The sequence below is a fragment of the Salmo trutta genome, chromosome 17 (assembly GCF_901001165.1).
Source record: "Salmo trutta chromosome 17, fSalTru1.1, whole genome shotgun sequence".
Taxonomy (NCBI): domain Eukaryota; kingdom Metazoa; phylum Chordata; class Actinopteri; order Salmoniformes; family Salmonidae; genus Salmo; species Salmo trutta.
This window is the reverse complement of record NC_042973.1, coordinates 40,488,295-40,508,244: the sequence shown is the minus strand read 5'-3', so window position 1 is coordinate 40,508,244 and position 19,950 is coordinate 40,488,295. Positions and strand designations below refer to the sequence as shown.

Genomic DNA, 19,950 nt, shown 5'->3' with positions numbered 1-19,950 from the left:
GCGTACTGCAGCAGCACAGACAAACACAGAGACACCTAGCAGGCAGGCAAGCACAGGCAAAGATGTTTACACATGATCACACATGCACACCTACGGCCTCACACCCACACACACATGGATAGACAGTAGACGTGCACACGCCGACCCCCAAACCCACCCATCCACATATGCATCCATTCTCAACTCAACTCGACCCCCTCACCTTGGTGTGGCTATAGATCTCCACACAGCTTTCTGTGTTGATGTTCTTAGAGCAGATGACCTCACAGTGCCTCTGCAGCGCCTCCAGCTGGAAGAACTTGGCCGCTGACAGCAGCTGCACACACCAGAAAAGAGGAGCTATAGCCTGGTGGCATCTATTTGCTCTGCCTTAATTCCTGACCTATGGTCACCACGACACAGATCTGGGTCCAGGCTAGGTAAAGTATTACATGTTGTTGGACATATATTGTATTACTGCTTCTCACAAACTGTGACAGATAGAATACTCATCTTCTCATATCCGGTATCTACATTGATGCATCCATATCAGTCTAGGTATCACTGCATCGTAGAGGTTATGACTCAGCATGACTGACAAAGTCCAGAAGTGAGCTACTGTACCAGTCTTACCTCCATAATCTCTGTGTTTCTAATGTGCAGATGCTCCGTCCCACCGCAGTACAGGTATTGCATCACCAGCTGTAACAGTAGTGAGACCTGACGTTTACACAACGTTCATAAAACCTAAACTCAGTCCACCTGGAAATGAATTTGTCATAGGAAATAATGTGGGTTCTTTTGTTGTTGTATGAACAGTCCATTTTGAGAACGTATCACAACATTGTATGATCTATGCAGGGCCGTGCACAGACCTTTTAAGGGGCAGGTGCTCAAAAAAAAAAGGGCACCCAAAATAAAATAATTTCTGCACGACTCGGTCACAGACACAGCAATTATGACTTTGATTATTAAGTTACATAAAAGCAATAGATGGTCAAATCTTAATGGCTAATTAAATGACATGTGTTGGGGAGTAGTGAACTATATGTAGTTCAACTAGTAATTGAACTACATTTGACAGTAGCTTGGTGTTAGTTCATCTAAATTCAAATCAAGCTAGTGTTTTCAGGAGATAATTGCTGTAGTGGTGTAGCTAACTACATGAACTAAACAAGAGAATATGGGTAAAGTAGTCATTCTCACTTGAAACATAGTTGTTGTGTTTAATAGGCTAAATGGACACATTCTGTTAACATCTGACCCAAAAATGTTCTGTTCATGCAATTTGTAGTCTACGACATTTCAGATTTACATATGAACATTTAAGTAGTTTGGATGTAGTGAACTACTTTTCAAAGTAACTTTAGTTAAGTCAACGATATGTTTCTTAAGGGTAGCTGTAGGGTAGCCTAACTTCTTCCAGTGTGAAGTAACTGGTAGCTTGGTAAACTATACTTTCAGAGTAGCTTCCCTAACACTGTAAATTACACATATTTAACAACGACTTGCGGGCAGCGGGTTCAGAGCAACAATAAAATGGCCCATTACAAACAGGAAGGGGAAAGGGGCATGTGGTCTGCACAGGTAGAGTGGATCTGTTGACGTGTCTGGGTTGTTTCTGGATCTATGTATAGATATGATAAGATTGTAAGGGGAAAACAGATATCTAAGTAAACAGAACGCTTGTTTTCTCTTTGAACATACCAGGAATATGTTGTATTTGACGTGGCTGATTTCAATACATGTGTTTTCAGCAGCTGGTCTGTTCGCCAGAAGAGACTTAAACCTTGAGGAGAGGAGAGAGAAAGACAGAGATAAATACAAAACCAGATAGAGAAAATGAGGAATTAGAAACCTTATCTTGGTTTATAATACCGTAATAAACCTTGATTCACAATCGTTTCAATCATGGTCTTTACACTTCACCAATGAAAACTGTAATCGCTGTTGTGATCAAGTCATACACTGTATTCTATGGTACAGAGTAAAACGTAATCACTGAAAGAAACCGGTGTATTTTACGGTATAGATAAGGTAATGGTTCCCATCCATTTAAATATGATCCAGGTTTTTACAAGGCCCTTGACGGATATCACCAGATCTCCAGAACACGTCAACAGAGCATTGTCAAGGACATCAACCATCTTGTGACAAGCCCTCACTCACTGTATGACCTATCGGGTCAATCATCCTTAATGACATGTGACAGGATCTGAAGTGAGAGTATTCTTAGGGTCCCAAAGGCCAGAGAAAATGACATTATGGATCAACGCACTGACAATATAGACACAGTCTCGACACGTATCTGCAGTCAGTCATATTTTTCATCGTTGTGTAGCCAATGTGCAATCGCTGTGTGTGTGTGTGTGTGTGTGTGTGTGTGTGTGTGTGTCAATGGTGAAAGCAGAGTACAGATGGCGCAAGTATCCAGATCTATATGGTGAAACACAAGCACATTTGAAATATGGGGATCAAATGACCTCGGTATTAATGGTTTTGAGTTATGTATGGGTAGTTGGGGACAGGAGTTTTTAGTGACCTGATCAGGAAAAGCTCTCACTTTCCCTCAGATAGATTGGGGGGAATTTATACCATTTCACTTACACTTACCGAATCATTTCAGATCTAGGGGCAAGGGGAAAGGTAGGAACATGCCCAGATGCAGTTTATTAAGCCTATCCAAGATTAGAACTCATGAAAGTGTGTTTTAGTCCAGGACTAGGTTAATCTGTGTCCGGAAAACTTGCCCTGTGTGTCTGTGTCTGTGTGTGAGAGAGAGAGTGCAGTACAGTGTTCTGACCTGCCGGAGGCGGTGAAGAGCAGTACTTTGTGGGCGTAGAAGGGCTTCCCCTCCACCAGGAAGGTCACATCTGACATATCCTTGTTGTTCAGGAAGTGAGGGTCTGGAAGGCACACAGATTCATCATGTATTCCAAGTCACTTCTGAATACTCAGTTTATTACTATCTTTAGCCACCAGATGGCACATGTCTCTATGTTCATGTGAATCTGTGCAGTGTGATACACTATATATACAAAAGTATGTGGACACCCGTTGCTGACAGGAGTATAAAATTGAGCACACAGCCATGCAATCTCTATAGACAAATATTGGCAGTAGAATGGCCTTACTGAAGAGCTCAGTGACTTTCAACGTGGTACCCTTTCCAACAAGTCAGTTCGTCAAATTTCTGCCCTGCTAGAGCTGCCCCGGTCAACTGTAAATGCTGTTATTGTGAAGTGGAAACGTCTAGGAGCAACATCGGCTCAGCCGCGAAGTGGTAGGACATACAAGTTCACAGACAGGACCGCCGAGTGCTGAAGCGCATAGCGTGTAAAAATTGTCTGTCCTCGGTTACAACACTCACTACCGAGTTCCAAACTGCCTCTGGAAGCAACCTCAGCACAAGAACTGTTCATCGGGAGCTTCATGAAATGTGTTTCCATGGCCAAGCAGCCTAAGATCACCATGCTCTATGCCAAGTGTCGCCTGGAGTGGTGTAAAGCTCACCGCCATTGGACTCTGGAGCAGTGGAAACATCTTCTCTGGAGGGATGAATCATGCTTCACCATCTGGACAATTTCGGGTTTGGCGGATGCCAGGAGAACGCTACCTGCCCGAATGCATAGTGCCAACTGTAAAGTTTGGTGGAGGAGGAATAATGGTCTGGAGCTGTTTTCATGGTTCGGGCTTGGCCCCTTAGTTCCAGTGAAGGGAAATCTTAACGCTACAGCATACAATGAATGACATTCTAGACGATTCTGTGCTCCCAATTTTGTGGCTACATGTTGGGGAAGGCCCTTTCCTTTTTTAGCATGACAATGCCCCCGTGCACAAAGCGAGGTCCATACAGAAATAGTTTGTTGAGATCGGTGAGAGCACAGAGCCCTGACCTCAACACCACTGAACACCTTTGGGGTGAATTGGAATGTCAACTGCGAGGCCTAATCGCACAACATCAGTGCCCGACCTCACTAATGCTCTTGTGGCTGAATGGAAGCAAATCCCCGCAGCAATGTTCCAACATCTAGTGGAAAGCCTTCCCAGAAGAGCGGAGGATGTTATAGCAGTGAAGGGGGGACCACCTCCATATTAATACCCAGGATTTTGGAATGAGATGTTCGATGAGCAGGTGTACACATACTATTGGTCATGTAGTGTATATGTAGAAGTCTAGCTACTGCTGCAAAGTGTCAAAATCCTAATTGTAGCGCTCACCCAGGCGTGAGGTCTGTTTCCTCTTGATCTCTGTGAGTTTGGGGATGGGGTATGGCCCGTAGCACTGGGTGAAGATCACTGACAGCTGCTGGCTGATTACCTCGTTCTGGAACATAACAGACAGGAGGGGTTAGACATCAGACTGGTTTTATACACTCCATACCCACAATACATGTGTACTTAGATACAACACTCCATACCCAGTCTCTCCCAACACCCGCAGTCCATTAGCAGGTCGGAGGTCAGCGTTTATGCGAGAATTTAGTTCTGGGTTCCGATGTTACTCCATACCCATCATTTAACAGGCATATTCATGTAGAGATATCCACTACCACATTCACTAACAAATCTTCCAATATCACAAGTCACAAAGGCGGCTAACTGATCAAGCACAGTAGCTCACAGTCAACCATTAGTAAAGGCCACTTGCAGACATCAGGTGACCCACCCTTTATTCCCACCCTTTATCTGTGGATGGGGTGAGTATCACACTGATGTACAGTAGCTATAATGCTGTTGTCTGTGCTGTATATCCATGCGACGATGACAAACGTAATGTGTCGGGCTTGAGTGTGAGACGTCTCCAGGGACAGAATGGGCTTCTCCTGTCGGAGGGTGTGTCTGAGTCACTGCGTGTGGTACTAGAGCCTATGGGAGAGAAGGTAGAGGGGTAGTAGCATGCACACACCCGTCTCGCACACTTGCATGCACTCACGCGCGCGCGCATACACAACGGACCGGTGCGCTTTATAGAACAATTCCCCTGTGTATTCAACAAATCTGCCTCCCTGCACCACGCTAGCATGACGCCTCCAACATCAATTACCAGCCACTTCACTCCACAAGGAGGTTCATGTGTTTTTTTTTTACTTTTCAGGCAGAGGCTGAGCTCGCGTTGTTGTACAAACAAAAGCTATTAAAATGTGTCACACGGATACCTGATGTATACTCTCCTGAGAGACACAGTAGAACTACTGAAACATAACACAGGCAAATTCTCATATCACATCGTGAACAGAAAAACAAATGTACAAATGTTCTCTGTGTCACTCCCTCTCTGTTGTGTGTCAGCCTTCCCTCGTGTGTGTTAAACAAGGAGAACAAGGAGGTGTGAATAGACTGGCACACACTCCGTCTGGCTAGAGGAAGATGAATGTGTTCTACCTTGAAGTCACACATCATTAGCAGGGATATGACAGGACAAACAGTGACGGGGTCCCTAGGGTCTCAGAGAGATGGGGTCACTGCCTCCGCCATAGATCAACCCTGACAGGGACAAGGGCGGCTGCTGGAATGGGACAGGAGAGGGCAATGTGTGTCCATGTGTGTGTTTGTGTGTGTGTGAGAGAGAGAGCGAGAGAGAGTGTGCATACGTGTGTGTGTGCGCTTGTGTGTGTGTGTATGTGTGTGTTTGTGTGTGAATACCCATGTGCATGTGTGTGTTCATCTGATCTCTCTCTCAGCAATAATGCACACACCCTACTACATGACAGGCCAAAAGTTAGACTGGAAATGAAAGGCATTCGATTGTGAGACTCAAAATAGGAGATTCTAGTTCTAATATATTACTGAGATATTCTGTTGGATCTAATGCTGCAGTGAATCTTGAGTGGATAAAGAGAGAAGGTGGGTTTTTCAAGAATGGGTACGTAAGTTAGAACCGGAGGGCATAAATCATAAATTAAGGCACTAATTGAAATGGATTGGGCCTCTGGGTGATTCTGTCAGTCACTGTGAAGCTGCGGGCTGTATTATACAATCACAGGAAGACAAATAGGTTGAGTTCCAAATGGAACACTATTCCGTATTTAGTGCACCACGTTTGACCAGGCCCATAAGGAGGAAATTAGAACAACTATAGGTTATCTCTTCAGGGTCTGGCTGTGAGAAGACATTATTATCTTCACTGTCAGGAGAGAAAAGGAAACAAAGAGGGGCACATGGAGATAGAGACACGGGACAGAGGGCGATTGTGTGTTGGGATCTGATGGCAACCTTCACATTGTGAATTGCCCTTCGAAATTCCTCTAATGTGTGTATTTTTGGTATGATCTTCCTGCAAAACGAATTTCCCTACGCAACAAATATGGTTGAACGTTGACAGAAAGTGGAATGTGGATAGGGAGAAAAGCAGAAGGCAGACAGCGACATATGCGCACGACTCAGAGTAAGAGTGCTGATCTAGAATCAGTTTTGCCTTTCAGATCATAATGAACAAGAGGTGGGATCTGATCCCAGATCAGCAATCGTCTGAGACACTTCTTGAATAGAGGCCTTGATATCCAGTCACCTTGCTAGCTCGTAGGATCTGAAACAAGAGTGGCAGGCCGTGGGTGATGAGCTCCTGTGTGTACTCCTCCTCCTCGATACAGCTGAACTCCTTGAGCAGGCCCTGGATCAGTGGTCTCCGGTGCTGCAGGAAACATGTCCGCAGAGACTCCAGCCAGGTGTGCAGCGTCCAGGGGACTCCTGAGACACACCAAGAGGCATTGTGTATAAAAAAAGGTTCCAAATGGGTTCTTCGGCTGTTCCCATAGGAGAATCCTTTTTGGTTCCAGGAAGAACCCTTTTTGGGTTCCAGGTAGAACCCATTTGTAGAAAGGGTTCTACAGAACTCATTTGTAGAAAGGATTCTACATGGAAGGCAAAAGGGTTCTACCTGCAACCAAAAACAGTTCTTCAAATGGTTCTATGGGGACAGCCAAAGAACCCCGTAGCCCTTTCCTGCAGTCAATGACCAAAACGCCCTCTTTGGCCTCATGGGTGGAATGTTTAATAATTCAATAATAATGTTTTTTTTTTATGGACGAATATCCGGTGTTTCTATGTGAAACAGTTTTGTTCTATTTCTGTCTTCTGTGAATTACAGTACCAAACAAAAGTGCTCATTCAAGGGTTTTTCTTAATTTTTTACTATTTTCTACATTGTAGAATAATAGTGAAGACATCAAAACTAGGAAATAACACATATAAAATCATGTAGTAACCAAAAAAGTGTTAAATAAATCAAAATATATTTTTATATTTTCAGATTCTTTAAAGTAGCCACCCTTTGCCTTGATGACAGCTTTGCACATTCTTGGCATTCTCTCAAACAGTTTCACCTGGAATGCTGTTCCAACAGTCTTGAAGGAGTTCCCACATATGCTAAGCACTTGTTGGCTGCTTTTCCTTCACTCTGCAGTCCAACTCATCCCAAACCATCTTGATTGGGTTGAGGTCAGGTGATTGTGGAGGCCAGGTCATCTGACGCAGCACTCCATCAACCTCCTTCTTGGTCAAATAGCCCTTACACAGCCTGGAGGTGTGTTGGGTCATTGTCCTGTTGAAAAACAAATGATAGTCCGACTAAGCCCAAGTCAGATGGGATGGCGTATCGCTGCAGAATGCTGTGGTAGCCATGCTGGTAAAGTGTGCCTTGAATTCTAAATAAATCACAGACAGAGTCACCAGCAAAGCACCCCCACACCATCACACCTCATCCTCCATGCTTTACAGTGGGAACCACACATGCGGAGATCATCCATTCCCTTACTCTGCATCTCACAAAGACACGGTGGTTGGAACCAAAAATCTCAAATTTGGTCTCATCAGACCAAAGGACAGATTTACACCGGTCTAATGTCCATTGCTCGTGTTTCTTAGCCCAAGCAAATATCTTCTTCTTATTGGTGTCCTTCAGTAGTGGTTTATTTGCAGCAATTCGACCATGAAGGCCTGATTCACACAGTCTCCTCTGAACAGTTGATGTTGAGATGTGTCTGTTACTTGAACTCTGTGAAGCATTTATTTGGGCTGCAATTTCAGAGGCTGGTAACTGTAATGAACTTATCATCTGCAGCAGAGGTAACTCTGGGTCTTCCTTTCCTGTGGTGGTCCTCAAGAGAGGCAGTTTCATCATAGCACTTGATGGTTTTTGCGACTGTACTTGAAGAAACTTTAAAAGTTCTTGAAATTTTCTGGATTGACTGACCTTCATGTCTTAAAGTAATGATGGACTGTCGTTTCTCTTTGCTTATTTGAGCTGTTCTTGACATAATATGGACTTGGTCTTTTACCAAATAGGGCTATCTTCTGTATACCACCCATACCTTGTCACAACACGACTGATTGGGTCAAACGCATGAAGTAAAGAAAATCCACAAATTAACTTATTTGCACACCAGTTAATTGAAATGCATTCCAGGTGACTAACTCATGATGCTGGTTGAGAGAATGCCAAGAGTGTGCAAATCTGTCATCAAGGCAAAGGGTGGCTACTTTGAAGAATCTCAATTATATTTTTATTTGTTTAACACCTTTTTGGTTACTACATGATTCCATATGTGTTATTTCATAGTCTTGATGTCTTCACTATTATTCTACAATGTAGAAAATAGTACAAATTAAGAAAACCCCTTGAATGAGTAGGTGTCCAAACTTTTGACTGGTACTGTATCTTGTCAATAAACTACAAGATCTTTGCTTAACATTATAGGCTTTAAGTGGCTGAAGTGTGAGTGATTGAAGTGAGAACACACTAACAGAGCTCAGTGCAACTAGGAGACAAAAGGGAAACACAAGGTTGTTACACAAACAGCCAGGCCTTCATTCCAGTGGGAAAATGACAACAACACAGGCAGAAAATCTATAGCTAACCTCATGTGACTGGGTTGCAATGACCCCAGCTATATAGATCTCTTAGATTACATTTTACATTTACATTTTAGTCATTTAGCAGACGCTCTTATCCAGAGCGACTTACAGTAGTGATTACAATGTATAGGGTGAGAATGTATATCTAGTATACTGACAAAGGCTGCACGTACCTATACTGTAATTACTGTGAAGGCCTACAGAATGTATATGTTGTTTACAAATAGGGAAGTTAGAAACCAATACACACAGGCAGTTAGAAACGCCAAGGCTAGCTTTTTCAAACAGAAATTTGCTTCGTGCAACTCCAACTCTAAAAAGTTCTGGGACATTGTAAAGTCCATGGAGAATAAGAACACCTCCTCCCAACTGCCCACTGCACTGAGGATAGGAAACTCTGTCACCACCGATAAGCCCACTATAATTGAGAATTTCAATAAGCATTTTTCTACGGCTGGCCATGCTTTCCACCTAACTACCCCTACTGCATTCAACAGCACTGCACCCCCCACAGCTACTCGCCCAAGCCTCCCCCATTTCTCCTTCTCCCAAATCCATTCAGCTGATGTTCTGAAAGAGCTGCAAAATCTGGACCCCTACAAATCAGCTGGGCTTGACAATCTGGACCCTTTCTTTCTAAAATTATCTGCCGAAATTATTGCAACCCCTATTACTAGCCTGTTCAACCTCTCTTTCGTGTCGTCTGAGATTCCCATAGATTGGAAAGCAGCTGCGGTCATCCCCCTCTTCAAAGGAGGTGACACTCTTGACCCAAATTGCTACAGACCTATATCCATCCTACCCTGCCTTTCTAAGGTCTTCGAAAGCCAAGTCAACAAACAGATTACCGACTATTTCGAATCCCACCGAACCCTCTCCGCTACGCAATCTGGTTTCAGAGCTGGTCATGGGTGCACCTCAGCCACGCTCAAGGTCCTAAACGACATCGTAACCGCCATCGATAAGAAACAATACTGTGCTGCCGTATTCATTGACCTGGCCAAAGCTTTTGACTCTGTTAATCACCACATCCTCATCGGCAGACTTAGTAGCCTTGGTTTCTCAAACGATTGCGTCGCCTGGTTCACCAACTACTTCTCTGACAGAGTTCAGTGTGTCAAATCGGAGGGCCTACTGTCTGGACCTCTGGCAGTCTCTATGGGGGTACCACAGGGTTCAATTCTTGGGCCAACTCTTTTCTCTGTATACATAAATGATGTCGCTCTTGCTGCTGGTGAATCTCTGATCCACCTCTACGCAGACGACACCATTCTGTATACTTCTGGCCCTTCTTTGGACACTGTGTTAACAACCCTCCAGACGAGCTTCAATGCCATTCAACTCTCCTTCCGTGGTCTCCAACTGCTCCTAAACACAAGTAAAACTAAATGCATGCTCTTCAACCGATCGCTGCCTGCACCTGCCCGCCCATCCAGCATAACTTCTCTGGACGGTTCTAACTTAGAATTTGTGGACAACTACAAATACCTAGGTGTCTGGTTAGACTGTAAACTCTCCTTCCAGACTCACATCAATCATCTCCAATCCAAAGTGAAATCTAGAATTGGCTTCCTATTTCGCAAAACAAAGCATCCTTCACTCATGCTGCCAAACATACCCTCGTAAAACTGACCATCCTACCAATCCTCGACTTCGGCGATGTCATTTACAAAATAGCCTCCAATACCCTACTCAACAAGCTGGATGCAGTCTATCACAGTGCCATCCGTTTTGTCACCAAAGCCCCATATACAACCCACCACTGCGACCTGTATGCTCTCGTTGGCTGGCCTTCACTTCATAATCGTCGCCAAACACATTGGCTCCAGGTCATCTACAAGACCCTGCTAGGTAAAGTCCCCCCTTATCTCCGCTCACTGGTCACCATAGCAGCACCCACCTGTAGCACGCGCTCCAGCAGGTATATCTCTCTGGTCACCCCTAAAGCCAACTCCTCCTTTGGTCGTCTCTCCTTCCAGTTCTCAGCTGCCAATGACTGGAACGAACTACAAAAATCTCTAAAACTGGAAACACTTATCTCCCTCACTAGCTTTAAGCACCAGCTGTCAGAGCAGCTCACAGATCTCTGCACCTGTACATAGCCCATCTTTAATTTAGCCCAAACTACTACCTCTTCCCCTACTGTATTTATTTATTTTATTTATTTTGCTCCTTTGCACCATATTATTTATATTTTAACTTTTAACTTTCTTCAAACTACAAATCTACCATTCCAGTGTTTTTCTTGCCATACTTTATTTACTTTGCCACCATGGCATTTTTTTGCCTTTACCTCCCTATCTCACATCATTTGCTCACATTGTATATAGTCTTATTTTTTCTACTGCATCATTGATTGTATGTTGTTTTACTCCATATGTAACTCTGTGTTTTTGTATGTTGTCGAACTGCTTTGCTTTATCTTGGCCAGGTCGCAATTGTAAATGAGAACTTGTTCTCAACTTGCCTACCTGGTTAAATAAAGGTGAAATAAAAAAATAAATAAAAAAATATGCAGTTGATTTGAAACTAAGTGAAAAGTCAAACATCTGTAGATCATTTCCTGTTACAAGGTCACAGACATGCAGTTGACAACTTGACATGTTACTGATCTGGTCTATTGATTGTTTATTGAGCCTCTATACCAGAGGAGGCTGGTGAGGGGAGGATGGCTCATAATTATGGTATTAATGGAGTGAATGGAATGGAAACCATTTGTTTGATACCATTTGGTCCGTTCCAGCCACTAGCCTGTCCTCCGACTTAAAGTGCCACCAGCCACCACTGATCTATACCATATAGATGGACTGACTATCCAAATAAAGTGTTACCAAGTATGCACTCACCCAGGCTGCGTATGTCGATGGTGATATCCACGTGTCCGTGTTCAGAGCTGTGGTACATGGCCTCTCTCAGGGCCTTGAGCTTGGCCTTGCCTGTCCGGACCAGGTCCAGCTGGGAGGGGCTCCTCTCCTCCAGGCCCCTCTCCTCCTCTGTCCCCTCAGCCAGGATCTCCTCCAGGGACAGCACATCCCCCTTCCCCTTCTCTGTCTGGGACAGCAGCTTACGGAACACGTTCCTGTACGTGGAGGATAGCAGACAGAAATATTTGTTAGTAGTGATAGTTGTCATAATGTAGTGATAATGCAAGGTATGATGATGTCAACACAAGACGATGCAATGTGAGTGTGTGGGGGGAGGGGGTGTCTGGTGTGTGTGTGTGTGTGTGCGTGCACACATGCGAAAGAAAGGCAGAGAGACAGAGGCGCAGAAAGAGAGAGAGCAGAGAGAGAAAGATGTGTTTTCTCAGTAAAGTGTTTTGATCATACTATGGAAGTGTTACCTGTGTCCATGTGCTGCTGCTAGACTGTAGGAGTTCAAGTCTCCCTGAGGGGCTGTAGAGATGCCATTACGGTACATAGTTCCCACCATGGGGTCTGCTCCCCGCTCCAACAGCAGACTGACCAGCTCAAAGTTACCTAGGGGGAATAGAATGTTGCAGGTCAAGTTCTGGGTCAAGTTGAGCTGAGAATGTGTGTATGAGGGATGTGTGTATGAGGAATTTGTGTATGAGAATGTGTGTCAATCCATGCATGTGTACATGAGGCCGTAGGTGTGTGTTTGTGTGAACATTTTCGCTAGTGTGCCTACAGATGTCAAATCTTAATTTGACCACCTTTCTGTTGCTGAGAAGTGTATTCAAGGTTAAAAAGGATTCAAAATGTTGTAATTTCCACTTAAAAATATCACAATTGACTTTCCCTAATGAAAAATGTATCAACCCATACAAAAAATGTCCATTAACTCAAATCCACATAATAATTCACATTTCCTGTTGCTGCAGGATTATTTTCCAAACTGACTCAAATTAAGATCCTACATCTGTATGCCTGCAAGGTGTCTGTGTGTGTGTGCGCATGAGTACGCTAGATCTCCCAGAAACAGTGCTGAATTATTTCCCCAATTTAGGGCCCTGAGATTTCTCTAGGCAGGTGGTCAGTCCAAACTCCAGGACCTATTCATAACATCCTACTGCATCTTGTGGATATTATCAGCAGTGCCATCATGATGTTGGCCACATTGGCTGTGCAAGGTTGTCTGCAGGCTGTCAGAGGCATGCTGTTCCAGTAGTGTACCTGCAGCGGAGGCCAGCTGTAGCGGGGTCTCTGTGTAGTTCTCCATGCCGTCCTGTAGGGAGCCCTCTGCGTTGGCCCGAGCATCCAGTAGCAGCTGTGGAGGGCAGTGGGTGAGGCAGGGTTAAGGCAGGGGGGAGAAACGGGGAGTCAGACTTATCCTCACTCTCTGAAGGGTTGGTATGAGCATCAGTGGCCCATCACCAACATAGACTCAGACAGCACAACCTGAACCACATACTGGATAGTACAATTTTACAGCCTGGCAGAACAGATGGCTTGGGAAATGGAGTGTGAAATTATGAAACTGAAAAGCCCCCAACCAAATCTGACTGAACATTACAGGTGCTTAGGGAAGGTTCTACCCCAAAGAGCCTGAACACTAAAGCTGCATTTATTCAACCACAAATCCTGTTTTTCTTCTTTCCGCCCATGTGATTTCCATGTACTTCCGAAACCCCTCGATGAGGCTGTGGAAAAAGTCCTGCTACACCTTTTCATTGAACAAGTAGAGCTAATTAGTTTTAGCAGTTCAGTGGAAAGATCGTTGCGATGTTGGTCCATTGTGTTTAATAACCATTAGCAATGTGGACAAACAGATTGTCCTGTTTCCATTAAGTTAATGCACTGTGTGCCACGTGCACTTCACCAGGAGGAAGTAGAGAATCACACAATCGTTCAAACTAGCACATTTCATTTCAACCAGTTTCCATTGGGTTTTCAAGCTCAGGTCACTCAGCATTCAATGACATTAAATAGACATTACATACATAGGATTAGGAGAAAACACATTTTAGCTGTTATTATCACCATTTATGTCATGATAATAATAACCATGACGCCAAGATTGGGGTCAATTCCATTTAAATTCAGTCAATTCAGGAAGTAAACCAAACCTCTAATTCAAATTTTTCTCAATGCTTTTCAATTAAGATGTAAAAAAATTTTTTATTCCTGAATTGTCTAAATTGAAATGGAATTTACCCCCACCCTGCATGACACTATATGATGCACAATGAGAGGTGGACAGACAGAAAACACAATGAGGTGAGAAAGGATGACATCACTACCTGCACAACAGGGACATGTCCGTGTAACACGGCGAAAGTGAGAGGTGTCCCCTGGCGCGTTTCGGGGTAGACTGAGGGGTGCTTGTGCACTGTGTTTGGCACCTGGGAAGTCATCAGGGAGGTTCAGGGGAGAGAGATATAAAGCCATTAAAATTCTAGTCTATGCAGCAAAGACAAGCAGCTAAAGGAGGGAGTCTAAAGGAAGGAGAGCTGGGTCGTATTCATTAGGCACCAAACGGGGGGGGGGGGGGGTGATTGAAACAGGGAGGGTCTACTTGGACTTACAGACAATAAAAAAAAGCTAATTTCTGTTTTCTGTTCGCTTTTAAAACTTTTTCCGTTGCATGCCCTAATGAATACGACCCTGAGGTAATTAGCTAGTTAGCCTGCGGCAAAAGCCGACATCCTGCATATTTTGTTGCTAAACCAACTCAGTCGATTCTGTCTAGTTCTGCTTAACAGTGTAGTACTCAATGATACTTTCCACTTTTCAATCTTTTCCAGCCTTGGTCTGTCTGTCTGGAGTCCAAGGCTGACCTAAGTTGACCTAACCTCAGTAACTAGACCACATTTCCTCTCAGGCAGACAGTCAATCAGGGGTTGAGACAACAACTGGGAGCACATGAATGTGAGGCTGTGAGCAGAGACCCGTGAACGAAGCACACACAATTCCCTCGAGCAACTCTCAGAGTCTCTGAAGCGGACACTCATTTTGAGCTTTTCTCTAATTGACTTTTCTCAAATTTGCTTTGCTTTAATTTACTTTTCCTGACCTTAATTACTCTGAGGATACACGGAGGCAGAAGTAACACATGTTTATTCTATTTGACCTGGTGTGTGCGGTTCTTCAGAAATACCGGAAGCAACAAACAGTGTCCCGTGCTCCATTTTAACTTTATTTAGATGAATCATTATGACCTCATTGTGATGATAACGAGCGTTCAAAATAACCAATGATATAAACCATCCTCAGCCTACTGGAGTGTTGTGTTGAGTGCTTTGTTCTGGGGTTACCACTATCATGGCCGACATGAATTCTGACGTGATGGCTGGTGGGTTACACAGTCATGAGGTGACTCAACAAGACTAGGACTAACAGGCATAGGCCACCATTACATGTAACTAGGCTACAACCAAAGATCCCCCAAAGCTTACCTGAGAAATGCCTCAAACATATTAGTATATTATTTAATGTTCTCTTATCATTCTTTGTACCAAAGGAATAGCTAAAAGGTGAACTTACAGTTATGTCTGTGTAATTCAACTGTAAACAGTGTGTCATTAAATTGTGTACAGTAAACAGCATGGCGGCCCGTGCCTCATGATTATGACCACTATACATACAGCATGGCAACAGGAGAGGAGTGGGGACAGATGAGGGACAGCACAATCTGGGTTTTCTCCTGTCTCACAACACATAAATTAGGATGATCACGCCAAACGAGACAATGACCATAGGAGTTAGCAAGACAACACAAACAGATCTGGGAACAGGCTACATACAAATCATTCTACATAACATGGTGTTGTCATCGTCACTAACCTCACTGTTGATGTCTGCTCCAGCGTCCAACAGCATCTGGACCATGGCCTCGTCCCCTCTCACACAGGCGTACATCAGAGGGGTCATTCCCTGATGTACATCAGAGGGGGTCAGAAGATACATTGGTCACATTACAGTTAGGGTTTTGTTTGACAGATAGTCCAGATGTTCAGGGTTATGTGAGTTGAATAAAGCAGATATGAAGCAAATGTCAAGGACATCATTTTTGTATGACAGTGGATGGCTGCTTTACACTGTGAGTTTGACCATCTGGGTTCGAATACGTACAGTATCTCCTGTGGCCCACAATACCGTGTTAGCTCGCGGAGCTAAAGCCTAGGCATTACCTCGGTGAGCTAACACAATTCTTCAGGTCTTAAACAAGGTTACTACTCATCATGCGAGCGTGGTTCACCAAACTACCGCAGTTACATGAACACAAGTCAAAGCCATCAACACATGGCAACAATCCTCAGCTTGACCTGTATCTGACTTCTTGGATATGCTTACAGCACACTTGGACTCCATGTTTGAAATTTCCCCCTCTAGCCACTTTGATTAACTACAGTAGCGTGTGGCGTCGATCATGGAAAACTCAGAGGAGTAATGTTCTGCAGCTCCCTAAGACACTGAGAACAGTGTGTTTCCACTGGGCTCCTCAGTCAGTCTAAACATCAAAGACAGGAGGCAGTCTGGAGGGAATGAGCTGCGTTCCTCAGCTCAGAACAGCCTCAAACTAAAAACTGAAAAATGAATGTTGCTGGTTCACTAGATGTGTGTGTGTGTGTGTGTGTGTATACATGTTTGACTAAACTTGTGAGTACCAGAAGTCCTCACAAGAATAGTAAACCAACTAAAATTCAGAGAAGTGATGACATATTTCAAGTCCTCGCTCGTATAAAAAAGCTATTTTAGTCTTAGGAGTTGTGTTTAGGGTTAGAGGTAGAATTCTGGTTAGGGTTAGAATTCTGGTTAGGGTTGGAATTAGTTGTCTCATTTGCAATGGTGCCCTGAGGACAAAAATTCCATCAACACAACAACAAAAATTTAAAAAAACTATTGACAGATATACAGTTGAAGTCGGAAGTTGACATACACCTCAGCCAAATACATTTAAACTTAGTTTTTCACAATTCCTAAAACTTAATCCTAGTAAAAATTCCCTGTCTTAGGTCAGTTAGGATCATCACTTTATTTTAGGAATGTGAAATGTTAGAATAATAGTAGAGAGAATGATTTATTTGTCACGTCCTGACCAGTATAAGGGGTTATTGTTTATTGTAGTTTGGTCAGGACGTGACAGGAGGTATTTGTTTTATGTGGTTCGGGGTTTAATGGTATATGTATTTATGTAAGAGGGGTGTTTGATTTATATGTTCCGGGGGTTTTGGGTAATGTTCTTGTTTTGTATTTCTATGGTTTTCTATGTTGTGTATTTCTTTGTGTTGGCCTGGTATGGCTCTCAATCAGGAACAGCTGTACATCGTTGTTGCTGATTGAGAGTCATACTTAGGTAGCCCTGTTTCACCTGTCCCTTTGTGGGAAGTTGTGTTGTTGCACTGCTGTGTTAGCCTGCAACACTGTTCGTTCGATTGTTTTGTTTGTTACGTGTTCAAATAAAGTTAAGATGAGCACTCAACCCGCTGCGCCTTGGTCCATTACGTACGATGACCGTTACATTATTTAAGCTTTTATTTCTTTCATCACATTCCCAGTGTGTCAGAAGTTTACATACACTCAATTAGTATTTGGTAGCATTGCCTTTAAATTGTTTAACTTGGGTCAAACATTTCGGGTTGCCTTTCACAAGCTTCCCACAATACGTTTGGTGAATTTTGGCCCATTCCTCCTGACAGTGCTGGTGTAACTGAGTCAGGTTTGTAGGCCTGCTTGCTCGCACACACTTTTTCAGTTCTGCCCACAGTTCTGTTCTGCCCAGTTGTGTCCTCATTATGCCATCTATTTTGAAAGTGCACCAGTCCCTCCTGCAGCAAAGCACCCCCACATCATGATGCTGCCACCCCCGTGCTTCACGGTTGGGATGGTGTTCTTCGGCTTGCAAGCATCCCCTGGATATAGATACTTTTGTACCTGTTTCCTCCAGCATCTTCACAAGGTCTTTTGCTGTTGTTCTGGGATTGATTTGCACGTACGTTCATCTCTAGGAGACAGAACACGTCTCCTTCCTGAGCAGTATGATGGCTGCGTGGTCCCATGGTGTTTATACTTGCGTACTATTGTTTGTACAGATGAACGAGGTACCTTCAGGCGTTTGGAAATTGCTCCCAAGGATGAACCAGACTTGTGGAGGTCTACAATTTTTTTTCTGAGGTCTTGGCTGATTTCTTTTGATTTTCCCATGATGTCAAGCAAAGAGGCACTGAGTTTGAAGGTAGGCCTTGAAATACATCCACAGGTACACCTCCAATTGACTCAAATGATGTCAATTAGCCTATCAGAAGCTTCTAAAGCCATGACATAATTTTCTGGAATTTTCCAAGTTGTAAGGGCACAGTCAACTTAGTGTATGTAAACTTCTGACCCCCTGGAATTGTGATACAGTGAATTATAAGTGAAATAATTTGTCTGTAAACAATTGTTGGAAAAACGTATGGTGTCATGCACAAAGTAGATGTCCTAACCAACTTGCCAAAACTATAGTTTGTTAACAAGACATTTGTGGAGTGGTTGAAAAACAAGTTTTAATGACTCCAACCTAAGTGTATGTAAACTTCCGACTTTAACTGTAAATACATTACATCAGGTTATTACAACAAGTAATAATAGTCAATTGAAACAATTGCATACTTTAATTAAATGTAACAACAGAGTTTTAAACTGCCCTATCGGCACAGGGAATCCCGGTGTAATTTGTTTTGTAAAGTATTCCATAACTGTGGTGCCTTAAAACTAAAGGTGGATTGACCAACTTTGTGGAGACAAGCGGGATCTCAAGAGTTAACCTACCCTGCAAACATATTTTTATATTTCAACAGCGAAGTGAGATACACTACATAACCAAAAGTATGTGGACACCTTCTCGTCGAACATCTCATTCCAAAATCATGGGCATTAATATGGAGTTGGTCCCCCCTTTGCTGCTATAACAGCCTCCACTCTTCCGTGAAGGCTTTCCACTAGATGTTGGGAACATTGCTGCGGGTACTTGCTTCCATTCAGCGACAAGAGCATTAGTGAGATCGGCACTGATGTTGTGCGCTTAGGCCTGGCTCGCAGTTGGCGTTCCAATTCATCCCAAAGTTATTCGATGGGGTTGAGGTCAAGGCTCTGTGCAGGCCAGTCAAGTTCTTCCGCACTGATCTCAACAAACTATTTCTGTATGGACCTCACTTTGTGCATGGGGGCATTGTCATGCTGAAACACGAAAGGGCCTTCCCCAGACTGTTGCCACAAAGTTGGAAGCACAGATTTGTCTAAAATCTAATTATTTGCTGTTGCATTAAGATTTCCCTTCACGGGCCTCCCGAGTGGCGCAGTGGTCTAAGGCACTGCATCACAGTGCTAGAGGCGTCACTACAGATCAGGGTTCAATCCAGGGCTGTGTCACAGCCGGCCATGACCGGGAGACCCATGGGGCGGCACACAATTGGCCCAGCATCGTCCGGGTTAGGGGAGGGTTTGGCCGGCAGGAATGTTCCTGTCCCATCGCACTCTAGCGACTCCTGTGGCGGGCCGGGCACATGCACGCTGACATGGTCGCCAGTTGGACGGTGTTTCCTCCGACACGTTGGTGTGGCTGGCTTCCGGGTTAAGCGGGCAGTGTGTCAAGAAGAAGTGTGGCTTGGCAGGGTCGTGTTTCGGAGGATGCATGGCTCTCAACCTTCGCCTCTCCTGAGTCCGTAAGGGAGTTGCAGCAATTTGACAAGACTGTAACTACCAATTGGATATCACACAATGGGGGAGAAAAAGGGGTTACAAAAAATAAATAAATATAAATTCCCTTCACTGGAACTAAGGGCCTCACCTGAACCATGAAAAACAGCCCAATACCATTATTCCTCCTCCACCAAACTTTACAGTTGGCACTATGCAGTCAGGCAGGTAGCGTTCTCCTGGCATCCCCCAAACCCAGATTCGTCCGTTGGACTGCCAGATGGTGAAGCGTGATTCATCACTCCAGAGAACGCGTTTCCACTGCTCCAGAATCCAATGGTGGCGAGCTTTACACCACTCCAGCCAACCCTTAGCATTAGGCTTGTGTGCGGGTGCTCAGCCATGGAAACCCATTTCATGACGCTCCCGACAAACAGTTCTTGTGCTGACATTGCTTCCAGAGGCAGTTTGGAACTCGATAGTGAGTGTTGCAACCGAGGACAGACGATTTTTGCTCTCTACGCACTTCAGCACT

The 19,950-nt window shown here is 44.1% G+C and overlaps 1 protein-coding gene across 2 annotated transcripts in view; it reads right to left on the bottom strand.

Annotated features, from left to right (window-relative positions):
* The window catches only part of LOC115152190 (ankyrin repeat and BTB/POZ domain-containing protein BTBD11-B), a 137,098-nt gene that overhangs the window by 1,776 nt on the left and 115,372 nt on the right, over positions 1-19,950 (bottom strand). Inside the window, exons 6-16 of one of the 2 annotated variants that reach the window (XM_029696771.1) lie at positions 15,582-15,671; positions 14,039-14,140; positions 12,972-13,065; positions 12,179-12,314; positions 11,682-11,914; positions 6,491-6,669; positions 4,201-4,306; positions 2,783-2,885; positions 1,687-1,768; positions 613-681; positions 203-316 (exon numbers count right to left, since the gene is read on the bottom strand). In XM_029696771.1, coding sequence (XP_029552631.1) covers positions 203-316; positions 613-681; positions 1,687-1,768; positions 2,783-2,885; positions 4,201-4,306; positions 6,491-6,669; positions 11,682-11,914; positions 12,179-12,314; positions 12,972-13,065; positions 14,039-14,140; positions 15,582-15,671 — 1,308 coding nt within the window. The remainder of the gene's footprint in view (positions 1-202; positions 317-612; positions 682-1,686; positions 1,769-2,782; positions 2,886-4,200; positions 4,307-6,490; positions 6,670-11,681; positions 11,915-12,178; positions 12,315-12,971; positions 13,066-14,038; positions 14,141-15,581; positions 15,672-19,950) is intronic. The other variant, XM_029696772.1, reaches the window with a different exon arrangement.